Below are 22390 nucleotides of genomic sequence, written 5' to 3'. Positions count from 1 at the left end.
GGGTGCCGAAAAACTTTCACCGGCCCTGTTTGAGAGACCTCTTGTAGGCTATAATTACTTTGCCTAACCACAACATTGCAGTACTGGGGGACACTATAGGCTCCATCAGTGCTCTGTAGACAGTGATATCAGTGGGGTGCCGGACGGCTCCCCGACAGTCGGCATTCCGACAGTCATTACTCCGACGTCGGAATCCCGACTGTTCCCTCATGGGGGTCCACGACCTCCATAGAGGGAGAATAAAATAGGTGGCGAGCGCAGCTCGCCACCGTGCCCGCAGCGTGGCAAGCTCAGCGAGCCATTGCGCTCCCCCCGCTATTCAGTCGGGATTCCGATGTCTGAATAATGACTGTTGGAATCCCGACTGTCGGGGATTTATACCACTCCCTATCAGTGTAGATCCAATGGTTCTGTTTATTTCCATTAGAACCTACTTTTCACTTCTGGTGGACAGGCCACTCATGGTGGATGCATTTTAGCTAGGCTCCCTAAGATTGGTGAGCACCTTTAGACCACAAACCAGATGGCATGTTTTCTGGATTACCTCTATCACTAAAGTGAAAAATAAATACAGTTTATGTGCTGAGGAGGAAACCAGGAACCTGGAATTCTGGCTGATGTTATATGCTTAAGACTGCTAAGAACTTGGAAACATATATTGTAAGTTAATATTAAGCAAATACTGAATATATTTTCCATGGGCACAATTCAGACCTGATCGCAGGGCTGCAAATTTAAACAGCGTCTTCTCAATACACTGGCCAGCTATGAAATTGTCAGGAAGTAGGTGTCTGGGGGTGTTAACTGCTCATTTAATGGGAGTGTTAAGAAAACTGTAGGTGTGCCCGAAAAAATGGGGTTGGGATCATTTGGTCTACACTGCAGCATGATGGTCGACAGTTATTAGTTCGACAGTTATTAGGTCGACATGTGAAAAGGTCAAAAGGTCGTTAGTTCGACAATATCTAGTTCAGCAGTCAAAAGGTCGACATTGGGTTTTTCACAGTTTTTTTACCTGAATGTCAACACAGTCGACATGGACACAGTTTCAAGTGCACCGCATCCCCTCGCTGCGCTCGCAATGCGTCGGGTATGGTGCCATGCTGCGCTCGGCACACTATTTTATTCTCCCACCACGCCCTAGTGGACGGTAGGTCATGAAATACTGCCTGTCAGCACGTCGGCTCAAAAGACAGTGAAAAACCCCATTTCGACCTAAACATTTTCGAACTAATGACCTGTCAAACTAACGACTTGTCAAACTAATGACCTTTCGACCTAGAACCATGTCGACCTTTCCCTATGTCAACCTAGACCCATGTCGACCATCATGCTGTAGGCCAAATAACCGTATCCCGAAAAAATGCTAGGAGTGTGTAGCTAAACACAGGCATGCCCAAGAGTTTTAGGGGAGGGTGTGTGACATCATCTCTGTCCCAATAAGCTATGGTCATCGTAGCCACTGAGTAAGTCCAGGGGTATGGTATGCGGTGCTTGTTATGAGTGGTAACCAGTGGCAAGCTCAGTGAGCCATTGCGCTCCCCCCGCTGTGCAGTCGGGATTCCGATGTCTGAATAATGACTGTCGGAATCCCAACTGTCGGGGATTTATACCACTGAGTGTCTTAGGAATTGTTTCGGACATATTTGCTTGGCTGAGAACTCATTGCCAGCCATACACATTTATGCGCCACATTAATTCGCAAGGTGGGATTTCACTCTAGCGAGGTGGTGTCTACCTGATTGCTGGCAGCTGCTAATTCTCACAGCAGCGATCACCTCTGAATTAGGCCCTTTATCTACATTCTAGCCTTGAATTGAGGGAATCTGAGCCTGGATTATAGCAAATATAACTAGACTGCTGTCAATGCTGAACTAAAAGGCTGCAAGTATTTCACTGTAACTAATTACAATGGGAGATTCATCTCACGTCCCTATTATTGGATCATCAATATTGAATTGAAAGAACATATTAGGTGTAAGCAATGTTATATGAAATCTCATAAGGAACATCTGTTGTGCTTAGATATATCTCTGTTTCCTTGGAATGAACTTAGGTCTACAGTCATTAGGTCGACCCCACTAGGTCGACTGGCAGGAAGGTCGACCTGACTTAAGGTCGACATGGGCCAAGGTCAACATGACTTAAGGTCGAATTTGCATAAAGGTCGACATGAGGAAGGTTGACTGGTCATAAGGTCGACATGGGGTTTTTCACTGTTTTTTGACAGGCGGTATTTCATGCCCTACCATCCACTAGGGCGTGGAGGTGGTTATTAAAGCTGTGGCGAGCGAAGCGAGCCACCATGCCCGATGCATAGCGAGCGATGCGAGGGTCCGATTCTCATTGCCAACTGTGTCCATGTCGACTGTGTCGACATTCGGATCAAAAAACAGTGAAAAACCCATGTCGACCGTATGACCAGTTGACCTTCCTCATGTCAACCTTTATGCAAATTCGACCTTAAGTCATGTCGACCTTGGCCCATGTCGACCTTAGATCAGGTCGACCTTCCTGCCAGTCGACCTAATGGGGTCGACCTAATGACTGTAGACCTAAGTTCATTCTGACAGATGTACCGATTCCGTTTCCTTATACATAGCTGAAAATAGTTAGAAATTAAATTTCAAAGAAAAAAAAAAAACCTGGATAATTCGGAACAAGTGACAATGGGTAAAACAGGAGTTTATCTATCTCTGACATAGTGACCGAAACTTGTACAGGTATTATCATTTCCAGAGGCTTAAATAAATGTGGAATCAATTGCAGCATTAGGAAAAATTACTGCTGCAGATGGGGCAAAGGAAGTGTCACTTATATTCAGAGGTGGCCAAACCTGTCCTCCAGATCTACTAACAGGTCATGTATTGCAGGCAACCTGAAAACCTAGTTTTGTCTGGTAAATGGTTGCCAATTTAAAAAAACAGGGCCATTATCATCCAACATCCTGCACCACCGGCAAACTTGCCCCTATAATATATCCCCCATATTGTGCACATATATATATATATATATATGTTCTGAACTTTCTTCCTTCCATTTCTAATACCATTCCATACCCTTTGGGTCCCATCTAACAGGGGATACCTCAGAGGTGCAGCTTTAGTCCTTTAGAGCGCGGTTGGGGTTATTTTGTATCTGTGTATATATATATATGCAGCGGCACTCAGTAATAAATACAGTAGACAAAAGCCTTAAAGATGCCAACATTTCAATGTTGTTCACATTTTCGTCAGGGCAGCAAAGAATACATATACACTCACCATATTTGTAGTGCAGCCATCACCAGATCCTCCCTCCGGGTGGGCGCCGGCACACGATGGTCTGTCGGCACACTGGTTGGGACCAGAGGTGAACTACCATTGGTGCAGAGCACCAGGGTCTATGAGGACTAAGGGGCCCACTGCTGCCCCTGTCACTCTCTTCCCGTCACCCACTGCCATGTTGCCTATTGTGAACTTGGGTTGGGTTGCACCTGGGCCCTCGACCCACAAGTTCTGGCACTGGTTGGGAAAAATTCCCTTCATCTCAGACCAAACAAGATCAGGTGCTCTGTGCACACTGCATCCCATGAATGACAGAACTATAGGTCAGTCAGTCTTTCATTTAACTGTACCCAGGGCTATTTTTGTGCAGGCTCCAGCAGGAACTGAGGCCCTTATTCTAGTTCTCTCTTTCTGACAAAATATTTCTTAGATGGACAAAACCATGAGCACTGCAGGTGAGGCAGGTGTAAAACCCCACCCAAAACTATTTATCTCTGCACAAGTAACACCTGCCTCACCTGCAGTGCACATGGTTTTGTCCATCTAAAGAAATATTTTGTCAGAAAGAGTGAACTAGAATAAGGGCCACAGTTCCTGCTAGAGCCTGCACAAAAATAGCCCTGACTGTACCACATTGTACATGCCATCTTCTGATTGGCCATGCAGCACAGCCAACCAGACTATGGCCCTTATTCTGATCTGTGCGGAAATTCCCGCATTCTTACGGAGCGGTCCGCACGCCACGGCGTTTTGCCGCATGCGGCCATCGTCCGTCGAAACGCCCACGTGTCCTCCGCATTCGGACGGACTCACTCTTTAAGAACAGGGCGTGTTTACGGACGACATACAAAGCATGCGTGTGCGGGAGAAACACTCCGATTCGGCACGGTATTACAGAGTATTACAGAGTATGCTCGGGAATACCGCATCCGAACGGGAGCCAAGCGGTGCTACCGCACGTAAGCGGAGTATTTACGCCAAACAACCCACTATGAAGTATCTTCTGCAATACATCACATGACCCACTTATTCAATTACCTATCCTCATAAAAAACTGCTTATTTGGAATTGGAATCAATTAGATGCCAATATATCCTTACAAGCATGCCTAACACATGCATTGCACACATTAACCCTTACAGCAATGTAAGTGCATGAATATAAATAAATGTGTTTACTTTACCCAAAATGTGTGGTTTCATGAGTACATGTCAAATACACATGTGTATTGCTAGTATTAATATTCTGTCATGTCCATTGTTAGCAGTTTGAAAGTGTCTGACAAGTACAGCATATGTGGGTGTTTAGTACGGGTTCCTTGAAGCAGCAATGGTTTCAATTAAAGCACTGACAAGCGTCCTATTAGTGAGTAATGAGTAAAGGAGTAGATTCTATTGGGTTCAGGTGTTAATGGTTGTAGTCATTAGGCGTACGTTCGCCTACCGCATGAACGAGTGGTGTCCGCAAAGCAATAGTACACTTGTGGACACCGCACATTTCTGCCCTTTTTGATCGCGTGCATTCGGAGTGGTTTCCGAATGTACGCCCCCCAACATAAGTGTACTCCCCCGTGTCCGCCCATGTTTCCGCCCCGTTTTGCCCACTTTGAAACTACGCCCATGTGTCATTCCGCATGACGCCCATAATACGCCCCTATTTCCCGACTGATAGCGGTGAACAGTTTTGGACGGGATTTGGCCGAACTGGTACCGAGTCAAGGCGTGGCACATGCGCGTAGCGTTCTCCACGCATGCGCAGACGCCATAAAGACGCGATCCGTAAGTACGCGGTAAAGTCCGCATCAATCAGAATAAGGGCCTATGTTATTTGATTGGCAGGAGCACACAAATGCCCACAGACACTGTACTATCTTCACAATATGACCTTCCATTTTGTTATCTCATGAATAAATGGTCCTAGTGTGTATCCGGCAGCTAATGGATTTCAAACATCAATGTCATCTGTGAGCGGAAGCAGGCAAACTTCATGATTATATATATATATATATTTTCTTCCATATAACACCAGCTAGGTTAGCCCATGGTTTAATAACATTTCTACTAATTGTAAATTGTTATACTAATGCATATTATAATTTCAGTTTAAAGTAACAATATATATTATATAATCCCCTTTTATCTCCGAATTGTTCCTCGACAGCCATAATCCCGTATCGGTATATCCTGAGTACTGTGTGTATCCCGAGACACAGGATCATGTAGGGCAGGGATGTGGAACCTTCGGCCCTCGAGCTGTTGTGGAACTACACATCCCAGCATGCCTTGCTACAGTTTTGCTATGTGGCCATGCTACAACTGTTGCACTGCATACTGGGATGTGTAGCTATACAACAGCTCGAGGGCCGAAGGTTCCCCGTCCCTGATGTAGGGCATGCAGAATCTGGCAATTATAGACAAGAGTCTGTTTTGATGTATCTTTATATTAAAAAACAAAAGTTTAAACAGAATTTGATAGAATGTCATAGTTCAAGTTTTACAAAACATTCACACAAATGGACGTCTGAAATTTATATGTATATAAATAATTTGTACACAACAAAATATAAAATCTGCAGTCAATACGTCCTTTTCGTGATTCACCTGTGCAACACACAATGTTACGGACTTATAGCAGCAGTCTGTGTAAGAACTATACGGAGAACAATGAAATGATGGGTAAAAAAACTGATGAGGAATAGGTATGGAATACAGGACGATGCTATCTTGGGAACAATAAAAAGGGAGAAGACGAAGGGACATACAGCAAGTAATGGGATAATGCTTAGAAAATTATTTTTGTTTAAAAAAGTGCTAAGGTTTTTAATCTGGTTGGAAAATTGCGGAGAAGTCCATGTCTAGTGCGGGGACTAACATTATACAAAACACTGAATGTGCTTATCGTATGACATGGATATTGACCATAGGCGTTCTGCAATAACCTGTGAGATGCAGGCATGGCCAAAATGACGAGTTAAATATTTCTTTAAAGTGGCAAGAATTTAAAAGGCATAAAAAGAAACTTAGTTTTGCCTTTAATATTATTGCTGCTTTAAAGACAACGGCTAACTTGTCAGAATTGAGCCTTTGCATGGCTATTGCTTAAGGCTGGATATGCTCATTAAGAATGAATGCAAATTCAGTCTATTAGAAGGGAGAAATGATTCACCGCCGGAGGGATTAAGTCCAGTATCCAATTAACCCCTATAAGCGGAGTTTATCGGGGATTGCGCTTTATGTCCCTCAGGCGCATCCAGAAAAACATATGGGGTCAGAAACTTTTCCCGGAGTCCTTCTTTGCATCCGATAAAAACTGCCTTTAACTGGATAGCGCGATAATGACTAGCGTCCCCTTTTATCGTCCGAAAAAAGGATCACACCTAATAGGATACCGGCCTAAGTGTGAAGATGATAATGTAGTACTCCAAAGTAGGGTCTGTATACTCAAGCCATGAACAGATTTACATTTATGAATCTGGTTGATGTAGGGAAATTTGCCACTATGGTAACGTAACGAGGATAAGCCGGCGCCTGATTTACTCTCGGCTAGGCACACTGATGCTCTGGGCCATCTTCTGGATCTTTTCTTCATTCCGTAGTATGTTCCCTTTGACTGTACAGATCTTATCCCTTTGGTCTTTGATCAATTGCTCAAGCTCGGCAAGTTCTGCCTTAAGAGGTTCAACAGCTGTGTCAGTGACGCTGATGAAAGAATGATATAGTTACATACAATGTATATAGCTGTATAGGCAATATATATATATATATATCTACAGATCAGTGTTTGCCAAAACACTATATGGTGAGATCTAGTGTCAAGTTCCGCTGTTTACAATCTGCTCATTAATATTCCGCAAATAGGAAATGACATAACTGATGGATTTATATAGGATCCTGACAACGGATAATCACAGCAGTCCAGATGAAGCCAGGGTGTGGGTTAGCCGTAGGCACTAGAGTATCATGTGTTAGTGAGTCATTATTTAAGTATGTTATATAAACTCTGGCAATGACCCATTAGCTTCTAATCACGTGACACATCAAAAGTCCACAAAAAGTTTTCTTATCCTATAAATAAATGAACCAGTATTCCTTCTATAGTTAGTACTGCCAGTTTCTGAAAGTTCCTAAGCCTTGTTCAGGCAATCTCTGCAGTGGTGTATTTACAATGGGTGCAATGTTCGTGATGCACACGGGCCCCTGAGACCCAGGGGTTCCCACACACACACCAATTTTTAACACTTACCCCTATTGAGTCCCACAATGAAGACAGCAGCGCTGCCAGAATCACCGATAGGATGGCCGCTGTAGCCATTCTTCCATTGCATGCGCAGGACTCTACTGCGCTGTGCACTAGAGCGGCACTACTCGGAAGAGAGGAGGGGCTTGGAAGGAGAAGGCTGCACACAGGCCTCCTCCTCTCTTAAATTGCGTTTAGGAACCCGGTAGTGCAGGGTCGGAGTAACCAGGCCACCTGTTGCGCACACCACCACAATGCAGCAAGAGCCAACACGTAAATGTGGTATAGATGTGGCCACGCCTCCCCAATACCTGGGCCCACACAATAACTCAGCATCCCTGGTTGTAGACCGGCCTATACTTACATCTAGCACATGGTTAACAGAAACTACAGATTTGAAGACCTTTTACATGTAGCTCTCAATGGTCGTCGACCGTCAAATGACTTCTTCAGCGCTCTGATGGTGTCTCAGACCTGCGTGCATCCTGTGCGAGGACAGGGTGTGCAGCTGATATCTGCTGATGTCAGATGCCCGCTCCCCACACCCGCATCGCCGGGCAATTTTCATGGAATGCCCAGCGTTCTCATGGAAACCCCCAAAGTGGAGATAAAGTGGAAGGAGATAATGCACCAGCCAATCCACTCCCAACTGTCATTACAAACACAGCTGATTGGTTGGTGTGTTATCTCCTTCCACTTCATCTCTTCGCCAGGCTTAATACATCTACCCCAATATGTTTAACACAGATTCAGAATTTTTCATGGGATTTGTATTATGAATATGCCACCTGCATGGTTTTGCAGAACATGTTGAGCCTTTATCAATTCAAGAGGTTTATATACTGTAAGAGGGGTATCTGCAAAACCAAATATTATAAGCACAAGAATGGTCAGCGGTGCCAATGGAAAGCTTACCAGTGCTAACGGTCTTGGTATTCCTTTAGATCAGGCCTGTCCAACCTGTGGCCCTCCAGCTGTTGTGAAACTACATATGTGCTAAAACTGTGGCAGGGCATGCTGGGATGTGTAGTTTCACAACAGCTGGAGGGCCAAACATTGGACAGGCCTGCTTTAGATCACCGTTCCAGTGTAGCACTAATGTCATAGAAAAGTATATTCAGACTTAACAGCTAACCGAGTAATGAGGTGAGAAGAACGGAGAGAATACTAACAGGGGTGGCCATTACATGCTACACAACCACACCCACCTCTGCTCCCGCTGTAACACTTCCGCATGTTCCCGGTTTTCCCTTTTCCAGGTCTTCAGCTCATTCTGCATGGTGTCCATGTCTTCTTGGATGTAGTCCATGATCTTCCCTAGCGGCAGAGCACTGCGGCACACAATCTGGATGGAGCCCCGCAGCTTTTCTATCTCCTTCATCACCAGATCTTTCTCCTTTTTTCTTCCAGTATCAGACAGGATCAACTTGTCCTGAAAAATACAGAGTTGATAATATGGGCATAGTCTTAAAATTCAAAGGGCAAAATTTGCTAAGAATACGACTACATCTCAGCCGTATTCGTATTTTGGATACGTCTGAATACGACTGGCATCGGGAGTGTATTTGTAACTTGTATTTTTTTTTCAAAAATTTACTAACCTGTTGTATTTTTAAAATTCATATTTTTCTATGGCATAATTGGTTGTATGGAGTCGTATTTTTGTTTGCATATTCATATTTTGGTTTCCGTATGTATTTTTGCTGTTTTTATGCCTTGTACTGTATGTGTGTGTGTTTTATACGTACAAATTTGAAGAATACACACATACATTTTGCCTAACAGAAAGTAAGTTTGTGATTGCCTAAAAGTATAAACTTAGGAGTGTTCTCCCGGCTATATATATATATATATATATATATATATATATATATATATATATATATATATATATATATATATATATATATAAAAACACACACACACATGAAAAAAAATGTAATTTAATTTTGTCTTAAGTATTTATTTGTGAGTGAGGTTTATTATGTATATGTATGTATGTATGTATGTATGTATGTATGTATGTATGTATGTATGTGTGTGTGTGTATGTGTGTATGTGTGTGACATAAGGAGAGGAGGGTGTTCTTTGTTTGTCTTTTTATTTTTCGGTGGGTTTCTTCTTGTGCGTGCAATGTTTCTGTCTGAAAGTCAGGTGAGGGAGGAGCAGACATACTCTCTGTGTGGTTTCTGGGCCCAGTGGCAAGAAGCCGTACATGATTAAAAAAATAGGATTTTAATACCTACCGGTAAATCCTTTTCACTGAATTCAGATGGGGTACTGAGGTCTTATAACCTTGGGGATTAGAGGGTATCCGACAGGAGACAGGCACATAACATTTTCTTCAACCAGGGTGTGCTGGCTCCTCCCCTCTATATCCCCCTACTAGCCAGTTAAGAAACTGTGCCCGAAGGAAGGATAACGTATGTGAGGTAGGAACTAATCATTAGGATAAACGTGGTGAGATTTGCGCCAGCACACCACAACACACACAACAACTCTCTCAACTAAAACGTAGTTAACCCCGTCATTGTGTAACTTAGTACATAACTGTATTTTTTTTTTTTTTTTTCTTTATTATGGAGCACTATAGTCACCAAAACTCAGCTGCTCCTAACAGGTCAATGGACCTATAACTTATTAAAAACCAGACTTTGCAAATAGCAAAAAAGGTAACAACAGGATAGTAACCTGTGCAACAGAGCCCCGCACTGAGGCGGGCGCTCAGTACCCCATCTGAATTCAGTGAAAAGGATTTACCGGTAGGTATTAAAATCCTATTTTCACCTTCATTCAGGATGGGGTACTGAGGTCTTATAACCTTGGGGAGGTCCCAAAGCTACCAGAAAGGGCGGGAACGTGCGGAGCCTGTTGCAACACCGCCTGCCCAAACTGGGTATCATCCCTGGCCACAGTGTCAAACTTGTAAAATTTGACGAAGGTATGTTGACCAGACCAGGTGGCAGCTCTACATAGCTGCAAAGCTGACACACCCCGAGCAGCCGCCCAGGATGCTCCTACGGCTCTAGTGGAGTGCGCTCTCACAGATGCCGGTATAGTCAGATGTGCTGACACATATGATTGCTGTATAGTAGAACGAATCCATCTAGCAATTGATTGCTTCGATGCTGGGCATCCCTTCTTTTGTGCGTCATATAACACAAAAAGACACTCCGTCTTACGGATCCTTGATGTTCTTTTCACGTAGATCTGTAGGATTCTAGCCACATCAAGTGACTCAGGAATATCCTTATGACCTGAGCAAGAAGGAACCACAATCGGCTGGTTCATATGGAACGCCGAGACCACTTTTGGCAGGAACTGCTGTCTCGTCCTAAGTTCCGCCCTGTCTTGATGGAAAATCAAGTAAGGGCTCTTGCAAGAGAGAGCGCCAAGCTCAGAAACTCTTCTGGCCGAGGCCAGAACCAGTAGTGTCACCGTCTTCCAGGTGAGGTATTTTAAATCTATGGAGTCCACTGGTTCAACCAGGCTGACTGCAGAAACTCTAGGACCACATCTAGCTCCCAGGGCGCCGTTGGCGCCACAAACGGAGGCTGTATCCTTAAGACTCCTTGTAGAAAAGTCTGAACCTCAGGGTAGACCGCCAACTTTTTCTGAAAAAATACAGAAAGAGCCGATATTTGGACCTTTAAAGACCCCAGCCGGAGTCCCTTCTCAAGGCCCACCTGCAGAAAAAGCAGGAAACGGTCCAATTTGAAATCTGCTGGTGGAAAACTCATGTGTTCGCACCAGGACACATATCTACGCCAGATCTTATGGTAGTGTGCGGCTGTCACTGCCTTTCTGGCCCGGGTCATGGTGTTTATGACCGAGGAATGAAATCCTTTTTGAGCTAAGATGTTCCGCTCAATCTCCAGGCCGTCAAACGAAGACGCCCTAAGTCCTGGTAGACGAAGGGGCCTTGTACCAGAAGGTCTCTTCTTAGAGGCAGCCGCCACGGGTCTTCTATCAGCATGTTTTGCAGACTTGCGTACCATGCTCTCCTGGGCCAATCCGGTGCTATTAGGATTGCCTGCACCCGCTGATGCCTGATCCTCTGTAGTACTCTCCCCAAAAGTGGGAGGGGCGGGAATATGTATACTAGGTCGTATGCCCAATCCGCTGTCAGAGCATCTGTTGCCTCTGCTTGAACAATACCTTACCACCTTGTGGTTTGTCCTTGAGGCCATTAAATCTATCTGTGGGAGCCCCCACAGATCTACAATGCTTCCAAATACTTGAGGATGCAGACTCCATTCTCCGGGGTGGAGGTCGTGACGACTCAGGAAGTCCGCCTCCCAATTGTCCACCCCGGGTATAAAGATGGCAGATATTGCCACCGCATGTGTCTCTGCCCACGTCAGAATCTTGAAGGCTTCTCTCACGCACGCTCTGCTCTTCGTGCCGCCCTGGCGGTTTATATATGCAACAGTCGTTGCATTGTCTGACTGGACTTGTATTGCCTGCTGTTCCAGGAGGGAGTGAGCCTCTAGAAGAGCATAGTGTACTGCCCTCAGCTCCAAGATGTTTATGTGGAGCTGAGTCTCCAAGAAGGACCACCTGCCCTGGAAACGTCTTTCTTGCACCACCGCCCCCCAGCCATGGAGGCTGGCATCTGTGGTCAGCAAGATCCAGTTCTGGATCCTGAATATCCTCCCTGCCAGGAGATTTGGCGTATGTAGCCACCACTGTAAAGACTGCCTTGCCTTGACAGACAGGCGAATTAACCTGTGCATGTGGATGTGGGAGCCCGACCACTTGCTCAGCAGGTCCCACTGGAAGGTTCGAGAGTGAAGTCTCCCGAACTGCAGAGCCTCGAAAGAGGCTACCATCGTTCCCATCAGTCTGATGCAGAGGTAGACCGAGACTCTTTCTGGGGCTAGCACCTCCCCCAACAGCTGTTGCAACGCTGTAATCTTCTCCCTTGGAAGAAATATCCTTTTTTCCACCGTGTCCAAAATCATCCCCAGAAACTGGAGGCGTTGGGACGGAATCAGTGATGACTTTTGTATATTGAGGATCCATCCGTGTTGGGACAGGAGCTGCTTTGTCATCTCTATGGCCCTCAGCAACTTGGACACTGATACTGCTTTTAGCAACAAGTCGTCCAAATATGGGATGATGTTTATCCCTTGAGTCCTTAGTAAGGACATCATCTCCGCCATCACTTTGGTGAAGACTCGTGGGGCTGTTGAGAGCCCAAACGGTAGGGCTTGGAACTGAAATTGTTCGTCCAGGATTGCAAACCTCAGGAAGGTTTGGTGTGGGGCCCACACCGGTATGTGGAGGTACGCGTCCTTCACATCGATGGACGCTAGATATTCTCCCTCCTCCAATCCTGCAATCACTGCTCTCAGGGATTCCATCTGGAATTTGAACACCCTCAAGTATGGGTTCAAGGATTTTAAGTTAAGGATGGGTCGAACCGACCCGTCCGGTTTTGGAACCAGAAATAGGTTTGAAAAGTAACCCTTGTTCCTTTCTGCAGCTGGTACTGGTATGATGACCTGAGCTAGGACCAGCTTTTGTACCGCTTGTCTGAGGAGTCTGCGATCCTCGGCTGCTGCAGGGAGTCCTGACCTGAAATATCTCTGGGGGGGGGGTTCTTTCGAACTCCAGCCTGTAACCGTGTGAAATAATGGCCCTGACCCAAGGGTCTAGGGCGGATGCATCCCACACGTGACTGAAGAACCTCAGTCTTGCCCCCACCGCGGGAAAATCCCGAGGTGGGAGTGGCCCGTCATGCAGCGGGCTTAGGCGTAGCTGCGCCTGTGCCACGTTCTCTTGTGGCAGCCGTTGCTGCCTTCCTAGGCTTACCTCTGGCGCCTCTATTGGCGGAGGAGCCTCCCCTGGCCCTGGACCGAAATTTAGAGGTCCGAAAGGACTGCTGTGTATTCCCTGTTGAAGGGCGTCTTACCGGGGTGGAGGCTGATGGGAGGAATGTGGACTTACCAGCCGTAGCCTTTGATATCAGATCATCCAGTTCACTCCCAAAGAGTCTATCCCCTGTGAAGGGTAGGCTCTCTACACTGCGTTTTGAGTCCGCGTCAGCGACCCATTGCCGCAACCATAGGGCCCTGCGGGCCGACACAGCCATGGCCGAGTTGCGGGCATTAATTGCACCCAACTCCTTCTGTGCCTCGCACATCATCCTTGCTGTGTCCTGTATGTGACGTAGCTTTTCAGCTACCGTAGGCACATCCATATCACCTAACAGGCCCTCTTGTATCTGGCCTGTCCATGTGAAGATGGCTTTTGCCATCCAACAACTAGCAAGCACCGGGCGTTGGGAAGCCCCACTGGCTGTATACATAGCCTTTAAAGTGCTATCTAGTTTCCTATCTACCACGTCCTTTAAGGTAGAGGTACCTGGGACTGGGAGCACCACCTTCTTTGAGAGGCGGGACACCGAAGCGTCTACAACAGGTGGTTCCTCCCACACCTTTCTACCCGTGGGGTCAAAAGGAAAGGTGGATTTAAAACGTTTGGACAATGTAAAACGTTTCTCTGGATTTTTCCAGGCAGCTTTGAACACCTCTTCTAAATCAGACTGTTCAGGAAAGACTATGTCCTGCCTTCTGTGTGACACAAAGAATGGGTCACCCTCAACTGGTGTGGCTAGAGGTAAATCTAGTACTTCTCTAACAGCAAGGACTAAGTTTTCAGTACCCTGAATGTTAGACTGAGACGCCTGTGAATCTACAATATCATCATCTGCGTCACCATCGCCATCACCATTGCCATCACCATCATCCATATCGGAGTCAGGTGCCACGGCCTCAAGTGTCCTCTTGCGGGACACCCCTGGTAAGGGTGTAAGAATATCCACCCTTGCTGACAGGACCTTTAAGTCCTGTTGGACTTGCTTTGTCTGTAAATTATTTGTGGCCAGCTGTGATGAGACAGTCTCTAACATGGCTTTCATACCAGTAGCCCATGAAGGTTCCTGGGAGTCAGCCTGCGAGCTACTGCGCTGCGGAGACATGCTACTGAGCTGAGGTGACATACACTGATCACAAGTGACTTGTGAGGTAGTGCTGGGAGCAAACTTGTTGCTGCAAATCATGCAAGTTATCTTTCTCACCATTGTTGGAGAGATAATACCCCCTCTACACACTGCAATCACGCTGAACACACACACAGTGAATGTACAGTAGGATATATGTAGCTAACACTCTATGTGCAGGATCACATATATCTATATGACAGTGTAAAGTCTGCTTAATTAGCAGTGGGGGACTCAGAGTAAAATGGAGGACACCAGCACCCTGTAACCTGGACTATCGATTTGATAGACCGGCGTTTAAGCACAAACACAATATAACAATACTGTGTGCTGCTATCTGTGGCTTAAGCACACAGGAAGCGCTATCAAGCGCTATACTTGCTGTCTCTGCTGAACGATCTCTCTCCCTTCAAGGTTGCGCTGAGGAGTGATCTCCGCTCTGCTGTAATGGCGCCAAACAGCATGAGAAGAAGCAGGAAGCAGTGTACAGGCGCGCTCAGGTCCCGCTCTGAGCTAAGCCCCGCCCCTTGTAATGGCGTCTGGGCTATACTGGTATTTATACTGGCGCCTGGTAATCCTTTTAAAAAGGATTTCCTCACATAGCGGTATATGCCCTGGTGGTCCAGTAGCAATGCCTGGCATCCAGTGTCAGCGTGGCTGCAGTGTTAAAACATCTGCGCGCGATCCCTGTGCAGGGTCACCGCGCCGCCATTGCCGTTATGCCGCACTCAAATCCGGCATCCCCACTGAGGGGACCCGGTTAACACTCACCACCGACGTATTCAGGCTGAGCCAGGGGTGTGCGGCAGCTGGGGGTGTGCTCGCTGCAGCGCAATGCCCGCGGTAACAGCACCCTCTCAGGTCGGTGGACCTGCAGCAGGGATCAGCTCGGTTCCTTAAGAGGCCTGCAGCAGTCCCTACCCCGGCTTCCCTCGTCGCAGGGAAGCTGTTAAGCCCAAACAGCAACCCAAAAATAATAAACTAAAATAAATTGAAGAAAAACTCTCTGGAACTCCAGGAGTGTGCATCCTCTCCTGAGGGCACATTTTCTAAAACTGGCTAGTAGGGGGATATAGAGGGGAGGAGCCAGCACACCCTGGTTGAAGAAAATGTTATGTGCCTGTCTCCTGTCGGATACCCTCTAATCCCCAAGGTTATAAGACCTCAGTACCCCATCCTGAATGAAGGTGAAATAAGATTTACTAAGCATCAGATTCTAAAACTCTGTTTATCCTCAAATTTAAAATGGCAGAGCTTTCATGGCTAGTATATACTGTACATGGCTTTTTAAATTTTGGGCATAAAAACATTCAGAAATGCGGGGCTTTATAAGCTCACAGTAAATACACACCTTAGTCTTTCTGCCATCTCCACCTTATTTCCTACCCAATATACATATTACAAAAGCTTTAATCCACTCTTATACCACAACCACACTTCTTCCTATCTGTCCATGTGCTGGATGACGGCCCAACAGTTGGGTTTCCAAAGGTCGGTACATTGGGATCCCAACTGCCAGGCGCTATTTTCCCTCGTGGGGGTCCCAGACACCACCAAGCTTGCAGCTTACCGAGATCTTGACCTAGCCCACCCTGTCGGAGTACCAACAAAAGGGATTCCGATGTTGGTATACTGACCTGCGGAATCCTGACTGTTGGGCCATCATACCACACTTATCTGTCCTTGCTTTAATCCATCTTAAATGCTAGAAGACTTCCCCCCCCCCCTTCCGCACCACATCTAAAATAAACACATTACAAAGTCCTACAACAACAAAAAAATGAATAAGACAGCGCAGTCTTATCCCCTTATTACACGTGGTACCAGATGCAAGGCAATACAAGTGTCCTAAATCGATTCAAAATAAAAAGCCAGCTACTGTATATGCTTGGCCTTATTGCAAGCCTTGCAGATATTGAGGACCCTTGATGTTGACAGCAGATTGAAGCACTTACATACTACTAACCCATCCCCTGCCTGCAGATTGTACTGTCATACACAGGTCTAGCTGCATGCCACTGCTTATTATTGCCACCCAAGTGCACAGTTCTGCTGAAAAAGCTGTGCCCTTATCAATGATTAATGAGAATAATATAACGAGACAGGAGAATTATATTCACATAACTACCCAAGCATTGCAACTCAAGCTCCCTGACTCCACTAACTGAAGACTTATTAAAACTATAATTTCTCTGAGGTCCTGCAGACCTCTCAGGGTCCTTATACTGAAAGGAGCTGAGCACATTATGTAGCCAGAAATACAACTATTCCCTTCGCCACAACTCCCCACTAGACTACGGTTCTAATGATTTCAAACTACAAATGGAGTACAGGTGGGTGGCTTCGGAAATTAAAACAATATAATCCATGTTCACCTGACAAATCGATTATATGAAGGCAGAATTAAGGAGAAGCAGATTTATGCTGAAGTGAGCACAAGGCATTACCGGAGAACATAAGTAGCACAACAAGAGAAACGCTTTTTGGCCTCCAGATGGACATCAGTAGCAGAAGACCACTCATGACAGCAGGAAATGTAGGCTACAGTGGACACGCCATCACCAGAACTAAACAGATGAACATTGGATAAGCACAGCCTGATTAATCTGTATTTCAGCTGCGGTGGTAAGACCAGACTTTGGGTAACATTGAAACCTTGCCCATCCCGTCTTGTGGCAACAGTTCAGGCTGGTAGTGAAATAAGCAGACTATGGACAGGTACTGGACACACACACAAATTATTGTTTGCCAAGCCCAGGAGCTCTATTTCGGGGAAACAGAAAATCACATAGTAACCTGACTGGAATGCCATAACACGCACAATAAGACTCTCCTCCAGTCTCCAAACCTACAAGCGTTCCCTGAAAACTCACCTCTTCAGGCAAGCTTATCAAATTCCAGAACCAGCCACTTAACCTTCATATACCGTTCCTATCTAATCACATCCCCACTGTACAGTCCACACATATCCACTCTTTTCTTCACATTTTTCATCTTCCTGGTCCCATGGCCAAACTGCTGGGTCACCGTATCATACAGCCCACCAAGGACTTATGCATTCAGTTGTAATTAATGCAATAAAGAATATTTATCCTTATGTATCAATCCCTATTTCCCTATAGATTGTAAGCTTGCGAGCAGGGCCCTCTTACCTTTGACTGTCTGTAAATACCCAGTTTGTTTTATTACTGTCTCCTATTGTAACGCACAATGGAATATGCTGTGCTATATAAGCAACTTAGTAAAAACATAAATAAAAAAAGACAGAACATTTTAAATTTTACACATAAAAAAAAAAAAAAAAAAATGCAGAGAGAAATGGTAGCATATAAACCCGCACATGGCACTGACATGTATGTCAATAAAGACACAAGTAGAGAGCTACAAAATTAACTGTTTATACTATATCAAAAGTAAACCCCCAATGGTCAGATTGTTTTAGCACACAACCACAGACCCCAGGGGTGAAAACTCTTAGGGCCTCACACTAGAAAACTCTAAACCACTAAGGGGGGTATTCAATGTCAGGGGCACGGCTATCGAGCTAGTGCAACAGCCGTGCCCTTGTCCCGTTCTCGCTTTGCTCGACTGGAGCTCGGCAGTCGGGATTCAATGTCCCGGCCTCCGAGCCGAGAACTCCTGTTCAATGCTGTCAGGAAAGACAGCATTGAATAGGGCCCCTCAGCCATCTCCCTCATCGGGAGATGGCTGCGGGAGCACGACAGACATTGAATACCCCCCTAAATGTCTGCCTCATTTGCTGGCATACCTTATTGACGGCATCAGGTTTGGTCTCATAGTCTTTCTTGGTCTCTAGGATTTTCTTAACAAGACCGCCTGTAAAATAAGAGAACCAAACTTGAAAGAACAATATACAAAGCACAAGTGTCCCCACCTTGTGCTCCTGTTGGGAAGGAGATGGCGTCTTTCTTCATATTTGGTGGCACTGCCCCCAAACTAACCACTTTTTGACAAAGACATTAACAGTCATGGGGCAGATTAGGCAATGAGTGTTGAGCCCCATACACACTAAGAAATGCCCCCCCACCACTGATATCGCTGGCGGGGGGGCAGGCATCCCATATACACTTCCCGATGCCTGCTCCGAGGTGAGTGACGGCCGTGTTGCAGCATGGCCGTCATTTATGATAACCTCCCTCGTCCAGACATGCTTGGATGAGGTAGGGGGTAATTAACGACGCGTGGGCGTGCGCATCGTTAATGACGGAGCGTACACACTCCCTGTCACAATACCACTCAGAAAGCCCTTTCTGAGAGATATTGTGACCAATGTCGCCTGGTGTGTATGCGGCTATATTCTTATTAGATGATAAATGGTGCTCCAGCCAATCAACTTCTAATTGTCACCATGTATTACTCATTGTTACACCTGCCCCATAGTTCTAGCAATCTGTAATGTGGACATCCTACTTTAACCTTTATACTTCCTCCTTTCCATAGACGTCCCCAATGTGGCAGGTCATCAAGATTCTGCTCTACAGCTGGTTGCAGCTAGGTGGAAGGGCCACGTAGTAGTGCGTGTGTGTGTGTGTCAGTGTGTGTGTACCTGTACTTTAGCAGCACGATTCAAAAGATATACTGCCAGCACTGGTAAAATGCTTCAAGTAACACTGTTGACATTGTGGTGATGACATTGTGGTGAAGGCATAGTGCTACCGTCCATGTGACTTTCGATGTATAGTATGTATCCCCAGTTCTCAGCCAGAACAGATACCAATAGGTGAGAACCAATCCAACATTTCCATTCTATTAAATTCCTTGCTAGATATGCGAATTCTAATGTAATCTGATTTAAAATGCAATGGATGAATCCATAAGATCTCTATACAGTCTGCATGGTTTGTGATCCTTGTAACAGGAATACGAACCAATCAGACAGCTCTTACCGTGATTCTCATCCCCAGTGAGATCCACCTCTGGCTGCTGCAAAGAGAAGACAGGTTCACTTTGTCGGTCACATACCCCATCTCATCTATCAGAGCACATAGGCCCCCTTGCCCATCACACTTACCAGTTGCATATCGGGCATGTCCAACAGCTGAGGAGGAGCTTCCCCCACCACAAACTCATTGTCGTCATCCGCATCATCTTTTTGCTTGTCCATAATCACGCTGGATATTCCCTTTCCGCTGCTGACCCTAAATCAAGATGGATGATTGAACATAATATATGGTGTATAACATCTACCAACAAGCAAAATTTTCCAGACCACCTAGCTGGTGCACAGGTGCAGTCATCACTAACCGTCACATTCCCCAGACCACCTAGCTGGTGCACAGGTGCAGTCATTATTAATGGTCACATTTCCCAGACCACCTAGCTGGTGCACAGGTGCAATCATTATTAACTGTCACATTCCCCAGACCACCTAGCTGGTGCACAGGTGCAGTCATTATTAACGGTCACATTTCCCAGACCACCTAGCTGGTGCACAGGTGCAGTCATTATTAACTGTCATATTCCCTAGACCACCTAGCTGGTGCACAGGTGCAGTCATTATTAATGGTCACATTTCCCAGACCACCTAGCTGGTGCACAGGTGCAGTCATTATTAATGGTCACATTTCCCAGACCACCTAGCTGGGGCACAGGTGCAGTCATTATTAATGGTCACATTTGCCAGACCACCTAGCTGGTGCACAGGTGCAGTCATTATTAATGGTCACATTTCCCAGACCACCTAGCTGGTGCACAGGTGCAGTCATTATTAACGGTCATATTCCCCAGACCACCTAGCTGGTGCACAGGTGCAGTCATTATTAATGGTCATATTCCCCAGACCACCTAGCTGGTGCACAGGTGCAGTCATTATTAATGGTCATATTTCCCAGACCACCTAGCTGGTGCACAGGTGCAGTCATTATTAACGGTCACATTCCCCAGACCACCTAGCTGGTGCACAGGTGCAGTCATTATTAACGGTCACATTTCCCAGACCACCTAGCTGGTGCACAGGTGTAGTCATTATTAACGGTCACATTCCCCAGACCACCTAGCTGGTGCACAGGTGTAGTGATTATTAACGGTCACATTCCCCAGACCACCTAGCTGGTGTAGTCATTATTAACGGTCACATTTCCCAGACCACCTAGCTGGTGCACAGGTGCAGCCATTACTAACTGTCCCATTCTCCAGACCACCTAGCTGGTGCACAGGTGCAGTCATCACTAACTGTCATATTTCCAGACCACTAGTTGCTGCCACATGATTTACAACTAAGTGCATGTGTAAACAATAAAGAGGCCACTGAATATGTATATATGTGTGTCTATATAAAACAATGCTGGTTAAGGCGTCCCCACCTTTCAGGTACAACTTCCGTGCTGCCCTGTCGTCTCACTCTTGGCGGTGCTGGCCGCGCACTTCCTGGTCGAGGGATCCTCCTGCAATAGACAAAGAATATCACATAGGATTACACAGACCTTCATCGTACAGCACAGGCACATAGTGACATTTCTTACACAATGCAATGTATTAATCATTGTATTATTTACACAGTTAGACAAACTCAACTTTCGAGCAGTTATTAAAGTATGGTTACTCGACTTAACTAATACATCCTAACATAAGAGGACTTCTACATAGAGGCCCGGGTCCTCGTGTGTAATAGGCGAGACACTAATACTAAAAAAGTAATGGACAGGGAACACAAATCGCAATAGCCAAACCTGCCGGTGGTAAACTGGTGCTTCTTATACATAGCCCTATGTCCAAGTATTCCCAAGACAGCAACAGAAACGGAACTCACAAAGGTATACAGTCACTAGTTCAACAAGCATTAGGTCGACATGGTCATTATGCCGACACAGGGAAGGTCGACAGTCAAAAGATCAACCTGGGGTTCTTCACTTTTTTTTTTTTGCCGACATGTGCCGACAGGCGGTATTTCATGCCCTACCACCCACTAGGGCATGGTGGGAGGATAAAATAGTGTGCTGGGCGCAGAGAAGGGGTGGGGGTCCGGCACTAGATTTTGAGTGCAGCAAGGCGCATGTGCCTATCCTATAGAAGGGGGGGGGGGGGGGGACCAAAGACCACATCACGTGTACGCAACACGCAGCACTCAAGCGAGGGCCGCCCTGCCTCAGTGTTGATTCTAGGACATGCTAAACCTGTGGCAGGGCATGCTGGGATTTGTAGTTCCACAGCACTTGGAGTTGAATACCTCTGCCATATACACACCATAGTTATTATGAAACTGTTGATCTAGTGTTCCACAGAATTACGCAGCCGGAGTGCACGAACCACAGGCTGTGTTTTGAGATTTATGTATTTTTTCCATTAGTCTCTAACAATCTATTTGCTCTTTCTGCTTTGAACACTGATCTAGACAATTCAATTTTTGTCAGATTATGGAAATACAAATAGTACTAGAGCCTCCACAAAACACGTCAAGCAATTTGAAAAAATAAAAATAAAAAATAATAATAATAATAATTATTATTATTAACCAAACGGATGGGGAAAGGGAGTGTTCACTCTGAGTTTGTTCAACAATGGAAAATGATCCCTTTCCAAATAAGGATGTTTCTCCAACACAGGATAGACTTAGGTGGGTAGGAGAACATTGAAATCTGCTTGTTACTACAACACTAAACTTTCAAATTTAGTTAACTTCAGGGGAATTTACTTTAAAAGAAAATAAATGAACAACATACTATCTGGAGGCAACTATTATGCAAAAAGAGCAAATCTGAGAGAAAGCAACCAGAACTACAAAGCGGAGGAGTTTAGTTCATTCCCCAAAATGGCCGCCACAGCAAATGCGGACGAAAAAAGGTTTCGTAAATTTTGCACATTTCTATCTATGACAGTGATAAGTAACCTGATGCACCTCACAGGCCATATCTGCTTCCTGTAA

The 22390-nt window shown here is 45.7% G+C and overlaps 1 protein-coding gene across 1 annotated transcript in view; it reads right to left on the bottom strand.

The window, feature by feature from the left end:
- Positions 1–5686: 5686 nt before the first annotated feature.
- IFT54 (intraflagellar transport 54) overlaps positions 5687–22390 on the bottom strand; it is a 31292-nt gene continuing 14588 nt past the window's right edge. Inside the window, exons 10-15 of the mRNA XM_083154590.1 lie at positions 20832–20912; positions 19541–19667; positions 19416–19452; positions 18278–18345; positions 8711–8934; positions 5687–6964 (exon numbers count right to left, since the gene is read on the bottom strand). Of these exons, the coding sequence (XP_083010716.1) occupies positions 6799–6964; positions 8711–8934; positions 18278–18345; positions 19416–19452; positions 19541–19667; positions 20832–20912 (703 nt within the window). The 3' untranslated portion in view covers positions 5687–6798. The remainder of the gene's footprint in view (positions 6965–8710; positions 8935–18277; positions 18346–19415; positions 19453–19540; positions 19668–20831; positions 20913–22390) is intronic.

Source organism: Crinia signifera, chromosome 7, assembly GCF_055691185.1.
Source record: "Crinia signifera chromosome 7, ASM5569118v1, whole genome shotgun sequence".
NCBI lineage: Eukaryota > Metazoa > Chordata > Amphibia > Anura > Myobatrachidae > Crinia > Crinia signifera.
Note: the sequence above shows the minus strand (reverse complement) of the source record. Positions and strands in the feature narration are given on the sequence as shown.